The sequence below is a fragment of the Perca flavescens genome, chromosome 16 (genome assembly GCF_004354835.1).
Source record: "Perca flavescens isolate YP-PL-M2 chromosome 16, PFLA_1.0, whole genome shotgun sequence".
NCBI lineage: Eukaryota > Metazoa > Chordata > Actinopteri > Perciformes > Percidae > Perca > Perca flavescens.
In genome coordinates, this window is record NC_041346.1 from 15,762,770 (window position 1) to 15,776,985 (window position 14,216).

At 38.3% G+C, this 14,216-nt stretch overlaps 1 protein-coding gene across 1 annotated transcript; it reads right to left on the minus strand.

The window, feature by feature from the left end:
* Positions 1–2,131: 2,131 nt before the first annotated feature.
* On the minus strand, positions 2,132–13,016 carry urm1 (ubiquitin related modifier 1). Its single transcript, XM_028602015.1, has 5 exons — positions 12,930–13,016; positions 11,151–11,221; positions 5,444–5,525; positions 3,467–3,515; positions 2,132–2,748 (listed from the first exon to the last, which is right to left on the minus strand). The coding sequence occupies exons 1-5, from the start codon at positions 12,962–12,964 to the stop codon at positions 2,680–2,682; spliced, it is 306 nt and encodes a 101-aa protein (XP_028457816.1). The 5' UTR covers positions 12,965–13,016; the 3' UTR covers positions 2,132–2,679.
* Between the last annotated feature and the right edge of the window lie 1,200 nt (positions 13,017–14,216).

Here is a 14,216-nt window from a genome sequence, read left to right on the forward strand (position 1 = left end):
TGCATATAGAGTGTGTATCTCATAAAGGGCTCCTTTTTATTATTAATCAGCAGGTGTTGTAATGTAATGGAGCTCAGTCTAACATTTTGATTGTAGCGATAGATGCAAAATATAGGCTACTTCCACTCTTAATTAGAAGTAGCCTATGTTATGCATGGACATGCAGGCTGTAAGCTTAGCTTGAACTACTAAGGAAAAACTAAGGGTTTTTGTTCACATACAACTAACATATCAGCACCGGATTCACTGCAGGAGACCAATGGGTGCAATAGGAAAACATGATGGAGAGCAAATCTGGCCACAGTTGGTTTGTCCACATAATCGATATATAAGGGGTAAATATGTATCCTATTTTTTCTTTCATGCAGGAGGCAAGCTAGTTTTCCTCTATTTCGTAACAAAAATAAATTTACAAAATGATCTTCCCATCAGCCTGATAGATAAAAAAAAAAAACTAAATCAATGATATTATGTAAAAACATAATCTAGTAGTTTATTTTTATTGGCTATAGTGTTTATTATATGGCATGCTGTTACAGACTGGAGATCACAGGCGCTTTTTATACTCACTGTTGTAACCTGAGCTGCTCAGAGTTGTTATGATAGGTCTATGCGTGGGTGCGTGTGTGTGTGTGTGTGTGTGTGTGTGTGTGTGTTTGTGTGTGTGATCTGATGGTGAGGCCAGGTCGACCCTCTCACCAACAGCATCGTCACCATATCATATTGAGCAGCCAGCCAGTCAGTGTGCAGGATGTGGACTTAGCTATAAACTGCGCAGGCCCAGGTAATAACTGAGTGCATATGGCTATGGGAACTGAGAGGGAATCAAATATGGGTACAACCTGATCCACACACGATTATTATGGGAAACTTGTGTTTTTATTTGGTCTACTATAACAGATCAAGTAAATAAAAAAACGTTTAAAGATTATAACATTTTAAACCTACAACAGCCGAAACAAACTTTGAAGCCTTTAATGTTCTTAATATTTGGTCCAAACATTTAAAATGGAAGTCTATGAAGGCGTCGAGCACGCACACACACACACACACACACACACACACACACACACACACACACACACACACACACACACACACACACAGCTACACTTTCTCCTGTCTGTAACCCCCTCACCTCCTCATTAGCATTTCCTTTCTACCGGCCATTATCGGCCGGTTTCCCGTTGCAAATCGGACTCCACAACGGAGAAAAGGTTGTAGGTCGCCCCGGGCGTTCAGGGGAGGGCAGCCCGGAGGCTACATCTCGACCTCCCGCAGTGTTCCTGTAGTTCACCCCCCACCCCCTCTCTATTATCCAGCGTGGGGCTATGGGACGCTAAAATCTCCCTAAAGTCTCGTCTAATCAGCCTAAAACTGCAGTGTGATCACAGAGCTGGGCTTAAATCGATCAGATATAAACTATCACCAGGAATTATCGAAGCGTGATGTAAAATCCTAATTGAGAAACGCGTTTGGCTGTAGGCCTGTGCTCGGTGTGCGGTGCTTTGGATCCTTGCAGCCCAAATTGCCCGTTGCATGGTGACATATGTCCAGAGAGATGTTGCCGTTTGTAAAGTGCAGAAACACAATGTGGTTTGGGGAGTTGTAAAAGAATAACCTTTACATTGGAGAACAATAACCATAACACAGACGACAGTTAATATATAGCAGAAATTCACTACAATAGTATTTAATACTCTTAATAAATTAAAGAGTATAAGAAATAGTGTTTATCACTGAAAATAGGAATGTAGATGAAATCAAGTAAAGAATAATGCATACATTTTGTTCAAATATTTAGAAAAAATTCTTTGTCTTTTTCTTTAAAAAAGATTTTAATCCTTTTTTCATTTGTGAAGAAAAATATATGAAGCAATAAGAAGAATAAAACGTGTTTAAAAAAAATGTCAATCAAATTGGAGCAAAAAATAAAACAAAAAAACTTTTCTTTGGTAACACTTAATCCCCCTAATTAGCAATGACATGTATAACACACTGTAATGCAATTGAAAGCAGACATTTTTGTTTAATAATTATTTTTCGACAACTGTAACCCCACATGTGAAGCATCTATAACTGGTTGCCAGTGTGTAAACAGATGGCAATGTAGTAAAACACAGACCATATATGTCTTTATAGGAGAAGTTATATTTGTTGACAACCACATTAATAAACACTTAAAATGTCCTTATATCTGCGTACAATACATTACAGTGTGTTATGAACAGATTGTTAAATGTTTATATACTGCTCTCATGGACTGGAGGTCATAGTAGACCCTAAGATGATGTCATTTTGTCTGGTCACGCTGGAAGAGAGGATGCAGGGAGATGAAGGTTTACACACCAACTGAAGGTATATAGACTCGCACCTGTGAGCTGGCCAGTACAACCAGAGCTTCATATGAAGCTTCCCTTCACACCTGTCCAGTCTGATTTAAAAAAAAATGTTACGCAAACGTCCACAGAATTCACGTTTCCACGTTTTTCTTGGTAACAATGTCTGAATGTCCACTCATTCCTGCGGATCAACATCAATCACGGTCGGTGCAGGCTGACACATCAACAGCGTCCAATGGGGTGGCGTGTTGTTGGGAAGTGTGGGGGGGATAGGTTGATGTGAAGAAAAGGCTGTTACAGAGGTGTCAAGGATATGTTTGTAATTCTCATTCATTCGCTATCCTCCATGAAGAGTAGAAATAAACACAACGTTGTCTTGGTCTTGTAGTTGGTAGTCCAGCTCCCCCTGAGGTTTAGAAAACATACAAAATATTCAATATTCAAACATCTCTACAAGTCAAAAGAGAAATATCTTATACAAATATGAGTATTACTCCTGTGTTCCCATCGGGGTCCAATCAATGACAAACTTTTCATTTCATTTACATCCTGTGTTGCGTCCTGTAATTGAATCAATGGATTTAAATTGAAGCGTTCGCACTGTGTGTGCATGTAAATATGTGTTCAGATATGAGACCCCAAGGACAAACTGGTCTCGCAGCTGCTTTCATGTTACATGAAACATTAACTGACTCAGAGAAAATGAGCAATCTCAGTATCAGTGAATCAGCTTCACACAAACAGTCCTGAATTAAATGTTATGTTCATAGTTTCATCTATGAATGATTACATAAACACAGCTGTATACATGCTCTCCAATCATTTGACACTGTAATGGTACATTCTGAAACATAAGTTAAAAGAGTTTATACTAAAACCAATGCATGTATTTATGAGCTGCTGGACACACACACACACACACACACACACACACACACACACACACACACACACACACACACACACACACACACACACACACACACACACACACACACACACACACACACACACACACACACACACACACACACACACACACACACACACACACACACACACACACACACACACACACACACACACACACACACACACACACACACACACACACGCACGCTCACCATAAGCTCCCAGTCTGCATCATTGATAAGCACCAGAATCCCAGGTCTCCTGTGGGAAAACACACCGTTTAGAGTCAGACACATTTCCCAAAGGTAACACACATGCAAACACAAACACACACATGCAAATTACAGACAGGTAGAGCAGGATGCCTCTATGGATGCACGTAAAATAACAAAAATAATCTGCACCCTGCATTAAAAAAAATCAAGAGAAAATAACAACTTTTTACGTTGTTTTGAAATAGAACTAAATTAGTTTGATTACATGTTTAAAAGAGAGAAATGTCTTTTCCTCTCTTTCTCAGGCATGACATTTTTATTTTCTCTCTGAATGTACGCCTGTGAAATTAAAATATTTGTAAAATATATTTTAGTACTAATTAAATTTGTACTAATTATCGCATATTACAGTCTTTAACTTAGTGGGGTGGTGGATTGGGACACATAAGTTATTTCTTTGCAAGCACCACCTGACTAAAAAAAGAAATAAATAACAGTAAAAAACTATGATGTGTATATATATATATATATATATATATTTTTTTTTTTACAATTCATAGCAAAATGAACCCACTGAAATTAAGAAATCAAGTGTGGTGTTTTTCAACACTTCACAGTATGAAATTAATAGGCAACCAGTATTATGTGTGAGAACCACACTGGTACATTTATGATAATAAATAAGTGACTGCATATGTGTGCTATGTCCATGTTATAGCCCTTATATGATCATAAACAAGCCTTTCAGGGTTATTCTCATTGCAAATAATGCTACTGTATGTACATTTAAAATGCTCTCTCTTGTATTACCAATCACAAATAACCAAACCGTTTTCTTGCTAACAAGGACTGAAATTAATGATTTTTTTTTTATTAAATAAAAGAGACATAAGTGGCTGAGGTAAAAGAGTAGAGAGATCGTGAAGGAAGACAAAGTGTCCTTGGTAAATGAATGGCGTCCCAAAAATAACACTCAGATGAAGCCTAAAAAAAAAAATCACCACCAATCAAAAGAGGGTAATGGGGGTAATGGGGGGAGGGTAACAACGGGCACCTATGGATGCAGTCTTCTTAACGTATGTTGGTGTATTTTTTTCTGAAAGCCATAGAGGAAATGTGGATGGGGTGATAATGCCTGAAGCAGTTCAAATAAGCTTCTCTCCACCTTGTAGATGCTCTATGACGTCAATTAGAAAGGGCAATGAGAGAGCAACCTGTGAGTACAAACACGCATCCACACGAGCAGCATGAACACGCAAAAACAGGGCTGCTTTGAGAAAGAACAAAAGAAACGAACACAGCACCAATAGATCCTTTTTTAAAAGATAACGAAGAAACACCTTGATGATGGTTTGCTCAAAAACAGCGTGTGCTGCCAACATAAAGTACACACAAAAACACACATCTAATCTATAAGGTTTATAGGTAGGCCAGCCTTTTCTCCACTCATTGGTTAGGTGGTGCTATAAATAGTCCTGCACAAAGGCAGCTGTAAAAGTCAGCCAGTCCTATAAGGCTGCTGTGAGCCACACACACACACACACACACACACACACACACACACACACACACACACACACACACACACACACACACACACACACACACACACACACACACACACACACACACACACACACACACACACACACACACACACACACACACACACACACACACACACACACACACACACACACACCTTACTGAAACCCATAACCTGACGGCAAGACTGTTTTTTCTCAGCATTTCAGCAGTTTTGAACAGCTGAAAAGCTCCTCAACTACATCAATTTAATTTGCACATTTGCAATATGTTAAAAAACGTTCTGATCAAGCTATTTTGATCAAATATTGCAGTCATATTTGACAGTTAAGATTTTGTTCCAGTGAAAGTGTGATGTAGAGCATATCCTTTAAGGTTATGGTGTTGTACACAGATCCAAGTGTGTGTCAAGTGCAGGCAAACGCTCACACAGAGTCTCCCTGGACAAAGAGCTCAGGCCGTTCCTTCAGCAGGTTCTGTTGGATCCAGACCAGCAGCTGTTTCACATCCCCTAGACAGACAGACACACACACACACACACACACACACACACACACACACACACACACACACACACACACACACACACACACACACACACACACACACACACACACACACACACACACGCAGACAGACAAAGGCAGACAACAGAGGTGACAGGTCAGGGGTTAAGGGTCAAGGTGCATGGTTCCAGCCCCCTGGTCGATGTGACGCGACAGTAGCACCAGGCGGGATGAGGCTGTATATATGTGTGTGTCTGTGTGCATGTATATTTATGAGTGTATGTGTATGTTGGGGGGAAAGAAGAGGACACTGGAAATGGGGGGAGGGCTGACTGATGTCAATGGCCAAGAGTGACAATGTTCACCTTGGCTATAAATAAATAAAATTAATGATTTGTGTGTATAAATCGAGAAACGACTAAACAGATAATTTAAAAAAACAAAAAACATATACAGCACGACATGCCATTTTCACAAAGCATCTACTTAAAAAAATGTATTCTTTTTTCTCTAGCCTCATACATTGTAGTGACAAATGATCAGAAAATCAAATTTCAGAATAATAATTTCCGTTGTTAAATTCGAACATTAAATGCGCTGCTTCTGGGCTGAGCTTGAATAACAGCAATGCTTGAATTTTCTATGAGTCTGACCTCTTGAACAATCAGATTGACCTTGTCTCAACAATAGGTTGAGCCTCACTCAGACCGACTGACAGAAAGCCACAAAGGCGACGACAATGAGAAGTTTTAGGATAAATCCCCACTAAACAACTAACGATGAATATATTATAGTTATGGATGTTGTTAACATCAAGAGTCCAGGTGGTGTCAGAGTTTTTGAATGTATGTATATTAGTGCTTGGTTCTGTTATCATAATAATATGGACACACAAACACAACAAATCTAATATTTTTGGTTGTGTGTTCTTTTGTGATTGATCACAGCTGTCTTCTTAATGTACATGAACACGTCGACCCGCGATAATACTTGAGAGCAGCACTGCAGTCGTTGGTAGCCATATCTCTCACACACTCACACACACACATTAACTGTATCAGCCTATTTGACCAGTTTACACAGGCACAAAGAACAGAGGAGATGAGGGATGGAGAGAGTAAATAAATACAAGAGAGAGAGCGCAAATACATTACAAGAGAGGAAGAGAAAAAGAGAGCAACAGCAGATGGAGCAGATACGAGGGTAAGAGGACGACAGTGAGTCATCCCAAGCCAGGTGGAAGGAGTGCGTTGAAGCCGTAGCAGGTAGGCGTCAAACCACACAGGGATTCAGGAGTGCAGCCGGATCAAAGGCAGAGCTAATATCACATTAAAACTGTGCAAAGACTACAGTTTGTACATGGAATACATTCAGAAAAATGGAGGGGAAAAAATGCAACGTGCTCACAGCTGGAGCCAAATTTAGATTTTACTTTACTTTTTAATTTAATATTCTAGATATAGAACACAGGCATACATTGTGTGCATATCTAAAATTACTGAGACATTTTGGTGTTGGAAAACCACCAAATAAATCACCAAAATGCTGCTTTTTCTGGGTTTTTCAGATGATCAAATTATAGTGAGATAGGGGTAATGGTGACAACACACACCAAACAAAATGTTTTTTTGTTTTTTTTTTCTGTGGAAGAGTCATCTTATGACGTTCAAGGTTTCATTTATTCAGCCATAAAGTCACATATATTACAGTGCTTGCTGATTACAACACATACAATACAAATACATCTTGGGGTTATTTCTCCAAGATAAAATAAAATTCAAACTAAGAAAAAAAAACATATTCCACAGTGTGTATGTATATGTACATATATATATATATATATATATATATATATATATATATATATATATATATATATATATATATATATATAAAACAGACATATATATTTAAAGAAATTCTGAAGGAAAAAAACATTCAAACCAACATTTTTTCTCAGAATTAAAGTTGGATTATTCTCTTATTTTGTTACATATATATACACATATATTCCACACTGTGGAATATGTTTTTTTTTCTTAGTTTGAATTTTATTTTATCTTGGGGAAATAACCCCAAGATGTATTTGTATTGTTTGTATTGTAAGTATAGGCCTACTTGCAGCATTTAGCTTGTGACAAAAAGATTTTAAGAGGCACCTGCCTGCTTACTGTGGCTATGAGGGCAACAGACTGTGTAGATGATATGTGATGTATAAGGTGTGTGTGTGTGTGTGTGTGTGTGTAGTGTAGTCCCAAGCCTGTGTGAATGGTGCTCAGGTTAATTGCAGTACTGTCGGCCAGCTCAGTAGTATAATGATAGTGCTGGTTTTCTACGGTTCCAGGCATCCATATAAAAAAGACAAATACCTCACCCTTGCAACACACACACACACACACACACACACACACACACACACACACACACACACACACACTCACACTCACACTCACACTCACTCTACCTATCTCAGTACGTACATACATACATACATACATACATACATACATACATAGATACATAGATACATACATAGATACATACAGACACACACAACACAGTACCAGGCAGTGAATATTGACCTGAACCTCTGTGGGGCTAAAAACAGAATTAATCACTACAGCAGTCATAACTCCTTCTTTGTGGTGACTCCTTTCTTTGCTCTCTCTCGGTCTTTAACTATTGGTAATTTTTCTCCACCATTACCCCTTATTCGCTCTTTCATCCTCTCACCCATTTACTTTTCATTTGCTCTCTCTCTCTTTCTCTCTCACTTTCTCTTTCATTGTCTCATAAAACCCGCTCTCCTCCCCTCTTTCCATCCTTTGCCTTCTTTTTTTATTTGCCTCCCTGGAGACACACACACACAAACATGTTAAAAGTTGCACATGGAAAATAAATAGATTGTCTAAGCTTGATACACAGGTCGGTAATAATTGAGACTTTCATCCGTTAAGCTTTTTTATAACAGAAACAGTCATCAGGCGCTGCCCTTTAAATGGCTGCCTTGTAAAAGGTTACACATAGGGCTACAAATTTAAATCATCCAGAAGCAAAAAGACAGGCTTGTATAAATGAATTGTTTAAAAAAAAAAAATGAAAGACAACGTAAAGAAATTAGGAGTTAGAGAGGTAAAAAGGAAGATTCAGTGATATGGAGGGGCAGAGACGTGAAGGTTTTTGATAGAGCTTTGCGGTCCAGGTAGAGGGGAGGAAAGAAAATGAGGGAACAGACGGACAAGAGAGGGGAAATGCAGGCTCCTGAAGCATCTTGGGATAGCTGCGTTGCGTGGGTGAAAAGGAGACATGGAGGGAGGGGAGGGAAAAGGCGCCATTTTGACACTGATTCAAAACGTGCCCGCTTTCCTTTTGTGCATGCAGTTTTTCCCCCCTTTCTTTTCCGTTTGCTTTTCTGTCTTTGTGCGATTATGACGGCCATGTGAGGGGGGGGATGAGCTATCCATCTTTCTGCTGATGCGAGGGGCAAAAACTGTGTGATCCTTAGACTATGGGGGTTTTGTTGTGCGTGTGTGTATGAGAGAGAGAGAGAGTTAGATAGAGAAAGAAAGAGAGAGAGAGAGATATTGGGGGTGGGGTCTTTCAGTTGAGGGTCATCAATCACTGACTGGGGTCAAAGAGAAATACGAAGGATTCAGAACCAATTAAATCGGCCTTCACTGCACCCCGTCTGTACTACCCCCCCCACACACACCCACCCCCCCACACACACACACACACACACACCATTTTAACCTTGAGGCAACTTCCTTTTACTTCACTTTACCCCTCCTTATTTTCTAAATGACCCGGGTCCTGAGCAGGGTTTGGGAAATAAAACCGGGCTGCAGGCTTGACTCCTCCATGCTCAGTTAGTGACCAATATTGGAAAAAGCCTGAGTCCTACAGCAAAAAAATCTAATCAATTGTGATCCTGAGGTAGTTAAGTTTTTATGAATTGAAAAATGAGAGCACACCTGCCAAGTCAGCCAAAATGATCTCAGACAAAAAAAGCTCTGTCACCCTACAGCTCTTTTGAAACCCACAGAAAGAACATAAAATTCCTCTTTTGCCCCGATTACTAACTCCATCCACATACACACATACATTGGCATTAGCAGTGGGCAACATTCACAAGTGAAAGAGGTAGAAAAGGCTCAGTTTAGACGTGAGGATGGAAGGAAGAAGAGAAATAAGAAGGGAAAGTGATAAGAGGATAAATGCAAAAGGGAAAGCAAATATAAGGCTTATTTACATTGGTTTTAAATCTTGGTGAAGGGTTAATAATAGAGCTTGGCTTGCATCAACATTGAATTTTGACCACTCCAGTTACTGTTGTACAATAATGTCACCAAACCTTCAAAACACGGAACTCAAAATATGACAAATGCATGTTTGAAAGGGTGATTTTCTGTCAAGTTCTACATTTAGATAAACTACTCTATTAAGTTGGGAAAACATTTGGGCTGCTTTATGGAGCACCACGTGTTTTCATAATTTACTGTTGCAGTAGTGCTATGACCGGCCGCTACACTAAAGAGATATAGTCCCGAAGCAAAAGCGATGCAAAGAATAAGGTATATCACAAACCTGAAATTGCAACGTGTGTCCCAACCCTCCCTCCACAAATCCTAATGATGAATTTCCATATTGTTTATATTTCACTGGCAGAGGTTTGAGCTATAGCTATAATGTCAAGTATCTCTTGTAAAAGAGATAATGTATCTCACAAGACTTCTTCGCTAAATAAAGGTTAAATAAAAATGATGTTTGGGCATTATTTTAGTAATATCTTTAAATGACTGCCAAACCTTCCAAACCATTTTCAAAGTAACACAGCAAAAAGCCTCACTAAGGTGTAGTAAAGGATCACAAGGCAAAGAATCCTGCACATTATCGATCAGGTGCAAAATGTCTAATAAAGTGAATACAAGTGATGGTGTGAAGGATTCTTTGATTTCTCCTAAAAACCATCCTACCTGACAGGAAGCCATTGCTTTCCATTCATTTCAGCAGTTTATGACAGTCAACTTGACGAGGCTGTAAACTTGATATGTAGTCCATCACGGTGAAACATCATCTCTAGTTTTAATTTAGTTAATTTACCATCGTCATTACATGGTAATGCAGCTAAAAACATGGATTTATTTGAAAAGTCAGCAAAAATGGTGCGATCGTGTGCCAGTTGACAGAGGGTTGGTTGAGTACATTGCATTTACAAACAGCACTGTTAGAAAATGAAAACCTGAACAAAAATAATATGCAAATGTAGATGTTGTAAGCATGATTTTAAAGTGAAATGTAAAAGTTTGTGCAGAAAAAAATTGTCTTTTGCCAGCCGAGATGTCTGATGTGTTGAATGTCCAAGCGTCTCTCACCATGAACACATGCCATACAGTATGCATGAAGTGCAATGCAGAAACACTGGACAGGTCCTTTAAGTGACATTTCTAACCACAACACTTATTAGGAAAATGTCTCATCCTTTGGTTTCTTAAGATCCAGCTATCTGACATTGTATCACTACAGTCTACTGTAAACACAGCATTAACTTTGAAGAAAGAAAATCTTGAGAACATCGCTGTTTCACGATGAGGCTCTAATGCTGAAAAACACAGACAGGTAATACTCACAAGGTTCGGATTGGCTTGGAAGAGTCACATGATGTTCCTTTACACCATTAAAAAGCAGCTCTGCTCCACCACTAGACAAAAATCAGATAGGTCAATAAAGTGTGTGATTTTGTTGCATTTAGATACTTCCACACAATACAGGAATAAGTAGTTGTCTGTTAACATGACATAACGTCTAGCTGAGCTGAGACTACTGGAAAATAAAAAATACTGTTGCTGTTTAATACTGGCGTAAAACACCTTTACAGATAAACACACATTATTTAAGTGGTCTAAACAGGACAGTTGCAGGATTAAATATAAACTCATGTATCGCTGGTTTGCATTACTCTAAGCTTGGGGCAGCTTGATCAGACAAAGAGAAAGATTTTGTATAGACATGCTGGCAGGAGGTTTTTCGGCTGACAGGGATCAGGTGTACAAGCTGCTGCTCCCCAAATAATCAAGAGATCAGTAGAGGATGTTGCATGATGAACAAACTGCTATATCACATGAGTCTTATTGGACAGGTCAAACATCAGGTCTTCATAAGCAAACTGTAAGTCAATATTTAAGTCTGTAATGTCACTTGTCAAGCGTCTTTATCAATTACTATGTTAACTGTTTGAAATTAACTAACACTTTTAATTAAAGGTGTCTAATTTCCTATTTTTTCCCTGGGAAGTTTCCTGAAAAGAACTGCAGGTAATTTGTCAGTAAGTATACATACTGGTGCTGTTTGATTGTATGAATTCTCCATAACAAATGTCGGAGGACCAAAACGTCAGTGTGCAAGATTTTTGGTTCTTTCACAGTCACAAATCCAACACACCGGTCTATAAGACTTTCTGGGGTGCAAGGACTTTGAAGATGACTTAAAAAACGGACAGATACATTTAAACCCAAGAAATATTAATTTATTTTTGTAAATTTTATTCCCCACATGTTAAATGATGTGCTGTCTGTAGACAAATGTCACATTTTTCTCAGCTCCTCAGAACCTTCTGATGAATTACTGTAACATATAATTTTCTTTCTAGGAAGAGCATAGGGAACTATGAGAGGCGTAAAATAAAGTGTTATATACAAATATTATAGATCATGATATTGATTTTTGTTTCTCCTCATGATATAGGATTACATATACCATGAAAAAGGACTTCATACTTATCCCCCACTCAATTCTTACAGCAGCCAGAAGCAGAAATCAAGTCTCAAGTCCTCATTTTTGTGATGACCCATGACTTTAGTCTTACTTTTAGGTCTATAGTTTTGAAGGGTTGGGGTGTTCCTTATGTTTTGCGGGTCATTGATTACGTTCAGTCAAATTGCAGACTTTGCACATCTGGCTGAGCTGCAGGAGGAACCAGGAGAGTGGATCAGCTGGTACGTCAGGGAGCAGTCAGTCTGAGATCTCAGTTTCCATAGACATGTTTTACAGGGTGCACAGTGCAGCATGGTCAGAAAGGAGATGTTAAAAGTATATTTATATGAGGGGTTTATTTCTGGTAATTTTCTAAAGCGTGTTAAGTCAACACACAAACGCTCTCCCCTCTTTACCCAGCTGTGAAATTAGAGAGATGAAGCGACCACACGACGGTGGATATTTTGTAAACAAACTCCAAACTAGCCAGCAGCTAGCTGTTACACTGATTTGAGCTCTCGTTTAAATAAACGAAGGCCAATGATACAAAAACAAACTATTGAAACGGTTATCCAACGTCTTGTTTTCGCATAACTGCTGACAGAACACCAAAACAGACATCATAAACTACCACAAAGGGTTTTAAATTCGCCTACCCAAATTCCAAGTGAATCGCTATGGGCGCTGCCATATTGTCGGCACATGCAGGAAGTAGAGGGGAAGTCGGAAGTGACGTATTTGGATATGCTACATCAAAGCCGGTCTACATACAAGAGTTTCTTTTACTGTCTATATCAAGAGTAGACTTGATTGTTAAAATAAAAAAGAGGAAACTTGATAATCACAGTTTTATATTATTGAAGTTTATGTATCCTAATATTATTTATTTATTGATGCATTACAATTCATATTCTTGTTTCTCTGTACCACTGTGTTGAGTACATGGCTACAGTGTTTGTATATTTAAATTTTTTGTAATAAAGATTTAAACAAAGGAGACTTGTTATAATCAGCAAAATTAAAGAAAACTCATAACAATTTTTAGAATGTAAGAAAGAAAGTATTTTGTTATTTAATCGACAATTTTCACCTCTCTCTTTCTTTTTTTAGTCAAATTAAAATGTCCTTTATTGGCGAAACATAATCAAGTAGCCTACAGTATTGCTAAAACATATTGTACAAGGTTTATAATGTATGTATAATAATTCAGAATGAAATCTTTATTCACTTTAGAGTCCAAAACATTGCATGTACTACAGTGTCAGTGTGTATTGAATAGTGAATGAGTGAATGATTATATATATATATATATATATATATATATATATATATATATATATATATATATATATACAGAGAGAAAGAGATAGTGTTGCATAAATATTGAATATTGTGTTTATGTAATTGTGACTCTGCCCTCAATATGAGGAGATAAGGAGCTTTTGAGCAAATTCTTCAGATATTTAGATTTTACTTTTTATTTACAATGTTTCAATTTTTACACCTACACTTAGAGTTCTGTTCTGCACACAATTTAGGTTGTGCTTCTGTGAACCCCAGAATCAATATTGTAAATACAAACTCAAAAGAGTTTATTTGTATTTGTGTGATGGTGTCCCCATTTATGAATTGGTATTCCCTTGGACTTTATTTAAAAAAATCATTATATTGGAAAGTCATAAGTAGCTATATACACCACTCTCTCTCACATGCCCTGTGAATGTTCCTCTCTGCATGTATTTGCATTGTGTATGCCAATATGAAAGTGTGCATGACATTAGTGTGTGAATGCACAGCTCTCTCTCTCTCTCTCTCTCTCTCTCTCTCTCTCTCTCTCTCTCTCTCGTCTTACATCCTCAATCATACTGGTGACAGTTCCAGTCCCAGTGTACAGGGCCGGGATGATGGGGTGGGGATGGGATTGAGTCGGTCAGAGGTTTGAA